We start from the raw sequence: 4,699 nt of genomic DNA, 5'->3' as shown, positions 1-4,699 counted from the left end.
GACTCGTGATTCTCCTGTCTTCAGCCTCCCAAGCGCTGGGGTTACAGGTGCATGCCACCACACCCAGTCTCAATCCCCGTCTCAGTGCACTTTGGGGGCGGGGCCGGCACAGCATGCGGGGGATCGCACCTCGGCTGCTGTGCTCTGCCTAAGCAGGCGCTTCAGTGCGCTGAGCTACCTGGCTGGCCCTAAACTTTGCTCAGGAGCTCCTCGCACTCAGCTGTGTGCCTGCGCCAGTGCTTGGGGCCTCGCAACAGGCCACAGATTCGCTCTTCCACTTCAGAGGCAGGGTTCATGCTCCACTTCCCAGGTGAGGAGTGGAGGCTGAGCACGGGTAGAGCCTTGTCCGTTGGGTTTCTACTAGTCATAGCCAGTGCCAGAAGGTGCCACTGAGGTGTTACGTGGCAAGGAACCCTTCGGCCTGTTTGCACTCCACACCCAGTGTTCTTTGGATCCCTTCACCCCCTAGTTAGGAGGCAGAACAGAGCATTGAGGTCCTCCCCAGGGAGGACCGCTGCTTGGCAAGGTGTGTAGGTTTGTGCCCAAGCCTGTCACTAACGTGCACTTCCTTCTCTCTGCCTCTCTCCAAGGCAGGGAACACGGCTCTACATCTGGCCTGCCAGAACAACCATTCTCAGAGCACGCGCGTCCTCCTGCTGGGCGGCTCCCGCGCCGACCTCAAAAATAATGTGGGTGAACAAACCGGCCTCCTTTGGGCTCTTTCTCTTGTATCCCCCTTGAAAAATAAACGCAGAGGCGTACTTGAGTGTTTACATCTAGAAATGAAGAAACAAATTCTAGTATTTGTGGCCGGGCTCTAAACTCTTCCTTTTTTTTTTTTTTTTTTTAATTCTTTCTCCCTTTGCTCCTCCTTAGTATGATTTCATCTAATATGTATCGGGCCTAGACAGTCTAGGAAACCCATAATATTTAAAAAAAAAATCCCCACCTGCGAAGTCTTATGCTATTAGCCAGTTCAGGACAATGCTTGGCAGGGGATGGCCTGCACACACGGGACAGGACCTGTTGATTACTGAGGTGTCCTTCTGATGAGCTGACCGGAAAGGTCCCCTGAGTGTCCCTCCTTCCACAAATAAGCTGCCTCTCCTGCATACATCTGGGCGTTGGAAGAGGGTCAGAGGCTTCACCCAGCAGTGTCTTGGCTACAGCTGGCCCTTTTGGGAACAGATCATGTGAGGCAGATCTAGAATGCTCTGAGCCTCAGTTTTGAGATGGGCTCTTTCTTACTCTAAGGAGAGAAGGTTCTGAGTAGGTGCCAGAGAGCTCAAATGGAAACACCAACAGGACACTGGAGAACATCGTATTTCTGGCCTTACTTTTGTTGTTGAGGCTCTGGGAGTTGGGTCTGTGCCCACTAAGGAAGATCCTGATCTTTCCTGAATGCCCCTTTTCACCGCAGTGACTACCTGCACATGTGCAGTCTAGGCTCCTTTACTCGACATGAGAGTCGGATAGCCATGTTGGCTCTGTGCCAAGAAAGGCTTGTTTCCAAAGCAGTGCCTTTGGGTCTAGTTCATTTCACACCAGACCTTGGGCAGCTGAGAACGCTAGGCCCGTAGACCCTGATCACCCACCTAAGCTCTCCTGAAGGTCTCGTGAAGAGCAGGCATCCAGTTTCACAAACACGGAAGCAGAGACCCTGGCTGACTGTACAGTTGTTCTTCACAGGTGGAGAGTGAGCAGGCTCGCAGCCAGCAGCCGTAGCAACACAGGACTGCTCAAGTTGGACTGGAGCTTCTGGGTTGCAAGAGTTGCTTATTATTCCATTAATAAGAATATACCTACCAGCTTTTAAATGATGTTTGCATTTTGTTTTTCTGTATTGTTTTGTAACTGCTGAGTGCTTAGCATTTGATTTCTGTCCGCAGGCAGGCGACACCTGTTTGCACGTTGCTGCACGCTATAATCACTTGTCCATCATTAGGCTCCTCCTCAGTGCTTTCTGTTCTGTCCATGAAAAGAACCAGGTCAGTGCATGAATCCTCTTCATGGTGCCAGCACCGTTATGTAAGGCTAGCAACAAGGTTGGTAAACATAACCCCACAGAGGCTGCTGGGAAATGCTGCTGTCAGGAGCGCTGCTTCCTGCAGGGTGTCCCCCTGAGTTATTATGGCCCTGGGTTTTCTCACTTCCTAGAGAACGTGTACCCTTATCATTTCTGTTTGTATCACGACATTTTCATATTAAACTTGTCTTGGAGCTTCTAGTGTGAATTTTGTTTATGACATGATTTTAAGAAGGAAGTCCACAAGCAGCAGCGTGGTTTACTATAGTAGAGATTTAGTAGTTTCATGACTCTCCTGAGTCCTGTTCCTTGCACGACTACTTATTTCATTTGAGCCATTGCACTCTTTTGTTTCTGTAAAATTGGGTACATGACCTGAATCTGTACCATATAATGGGGTTTTGAAACGAAACTAGATTATTACAGTCTTCTTCGGAAAGGAACAAGCTTCTCAGTAGTCACTTGGGTGAAAGACATAGACTGTTTTCATATTTATTGATACCTAAATGATGCATTGTTTGACTTTTCTGAGTTTGGGTGCATAAATGTGAAATGTATGTAAAAAGTGGTTCAGAGTGTTCTGTGGGAAGTACAATTATTTCTAGAATCCACAGCCCAAACCTCTTGGTTCTTGTATGTTTTTAGAGAGCTCCCTCACTGACCCAGTATCAAGTCTGTCATTCTGCAGCCACGCTGGTAGATTCTAGCTCATCAGGTGCCCTCTGCAGCCCCCACCAATCAGTGCCGCTTACACTTGGCAGCATCTTACAGTTGCCAGGGAGCTTAAAAAAGATCCTCACACCCAACTCAGACTGCAGACCAATGAGATCAGGTCTGGAAGTAGAGCCCTGGCATTAGTGGGTTTTTTTTTTTTAAAGCTCCCTCGTGGTTCCAAGATTGGAAACTGCTTCCACAGAGCTTTCTCCCCAGCACACACAGCTAAGTGACTCAGAAAAGAAACAGCCAGTTTTGCTTCTGCTTACAGAGATGGCTGAGTTTTCATGACGCCTGTGGAAAAGATATTAAGGCTCTTTGGCTTGCACATGGCAGGGGACAGAATGAATATTTTATTTCTCCTGTGTCTGTCTGATTTGTTGATATTACACTATTTGAAAACTTACGGCATTTGCATTTGGAATTGGCCAAAATTGCAATCATTTTTTCCTTCCTTGGAAGTTTTCTAAAAACACTCTCTCTGAAAAGTAAATATAAAAGCGTATTTCTAGGCTGTATGGTCAGAGGTAGAAAACAGTCTTAAGTGAGCACTTAGTGCCTCCCCCAAAGCACAGCCCAAGGCTGCAGTGGGTCTACAAGTCCTAGGCCCCTTGGGATCCCCTGTCTGGCGAGGGCTGGGCTCTGCCCCTCCAGCCTTGTTTGCTCTCCTGCTCAGTCCAGCTCTCATAAGCCAAGCTGCTTTCTGACCTCCCTGGATGGAAGCACTGGTCCCAGAGTGCCAGGATGAGAAGCCTGCCAGCCCTATTGTCCAGCCTCCATGGTGCTTCAGCCCCTACCACCCTCACCCACCACACCCAATGGGACCTCACTCCTGTATCTAACCCTATTCTGTGATGGTGGAGTCTTCTGGAGGAAGGAACAAGGGACAGCTGTATGTTCCAAGATCTCTATAAATAGAACCATGTAACACTTTAACTAAGGGCCTAGGGTTTGCATAAGAGAAATCTTAATTTGATTTCAGAGAGCTGCCCTAGCCCAGGGATGAACAGCTACAGAGCTGAAAGCCAAGATCAGATGGGTTTACAAAACTTTCTTCCGAATTTCAGGCTGGAGACACAGCCCTTCATGTTGCTGCTGCCCTAAATCACAAGAAGGTGGTTAAAGTCCTACTGGAAGCTGGAGCTGATGGGACCATTGTGAATAATGTAAGTTGAGTTGCACCTAGTTTCTAAAGACTTTCTCAGGTGCTTCCAGGTGGGGTGTGTTGTTGTAACCTAACTTCTTACAGACCTCAGGATCCAGTGAGTACTGCCTCTGAGGCTCCTAGGTTTTGGGTTTAGCTAGCACCTACATCACGGTCATGGCTTCTTCTCTCTTTGCCAAGAAGATTTATTATTGCGTGGACTTCAGGATCCTTTGTGTTGTCCTCAGCAGAAGCATTCTTTCTTGGTGCTTCTGGTTTCTACCCTTCCTCCTTTCTTCTCCTAGGAAGCATTCCCTGTGGGCAGTGCCCTGGCTTTTCGCCTCCTAAAGCATTTCCAGACCCCCTGGGGTCAGCACTTGCCCCTGTTGCTGAGAGGTGTTAATTAGCCTGTGCTCTCGTGTGAGGAGGCCCCTTAGGGCATGGTGTGAGGTAGAGTCAGGCCGTCCTGTGGCTGTGTAACTGAGCATAGGCAGAGGTGCTGGGTGTGGTCAGGAGCAGAACTGCCTGCTTCTGATGAGAGCTTTGTGTGAACAGGCTGGTGACCCTCTCCCCTGTCCTCTGTCTGCCTTTCCTTAGGCAGGCCAGACTCCGCTGGAGACTGCCCGCTACCACAATAATCCAGAAGTTGCTCTTCTCCTCACTAAAGCTCCCCAGGTAGGATTCTCTGTACTTTCAATTGTATTTATCACGTGGTTTCAAACTTGTCATGACTCCTCTGGTTGCAAACTGTTGAAGCCACATGGAACCAAGTAAGTAAAGAATTGATAGGCAGGGCCAGGGAGATGGCTCAGTGG

At 48.8% G+C, this 4,699-nt stretch overlaps 2 protein-coding genes across 10 annotated transcripts in view; one reads left to right on the top strand and one right to left on the bottom strand.

The window, feature by feature from the left end:
- The window catches only part of Ankrd6 (ankyrin repeat domain 6), a 210,953-nt gene that overhangs the window by 189,416 nt on the left and 16,838 nt on the right, over positions 1-4,699 (top strand). For 5 of the 9 annotated variants that reach the window (XM_004628206.2, XM_023711923.1, XM_023711924.1 and 2 more), the window contains 4 exons: positions 591-689; positions 1,890-1,988; positions 3,808-3,906; positions 4,482-4,559. In XM_004628206.2, coding sequence (XP_004628263.1) covers positions 591-689; positions 1,890-1,988; positions 3,808-3,906; positions 4,482-4,559 — 375 coding nt within the window. The remainder of the gene's footprint in view (positions 1-590; positions 690-1,889; positions 1,989-3,807; positions 3,907-4,481; positions 4,560-4,699) is intronic. The other 4 variants (XM_023711930.1, XM_023711926.1, XM_023711927.1 and 1 more) reach the window with 4 other exon arrangements.
- Lyrm2 (LYR motif containing 2) overlaps positions 1,896-4,699 on the bottom strand; it is a 26,749-nt gene continuing 23,945 nt past the window's right edge. Inside the window, exon 4 of the transcript XR_002820465.1 lies at positions 1,896-1,968. The gene's annotated coding sequence lies outside the window, so the exon portion shown is untranslated. The remainder of the gene's footprint in view (positions 1,969-4,699) is intronic.

The sequence above is a fragment of the Octodon degus genome, unplaced genomic scaffold (assembly GCF_000260255.1).
Source record: "Octodon degus isolate 3935 unplaced genomic scaffold, OctDeg1.0 scaffold00022, whole genome shotgun sequence".
In the NCBI taxonomy this organism is placed as follows: domain Eukaryota; kingdom Metazoa; phylum Chordata; class Mammalia; order Rodentia; family Octodontidae; genus Octodon; species Octodon degus.
This window is presented reverse-complemented; position numbering and strand designations above follow the sequence as displayed.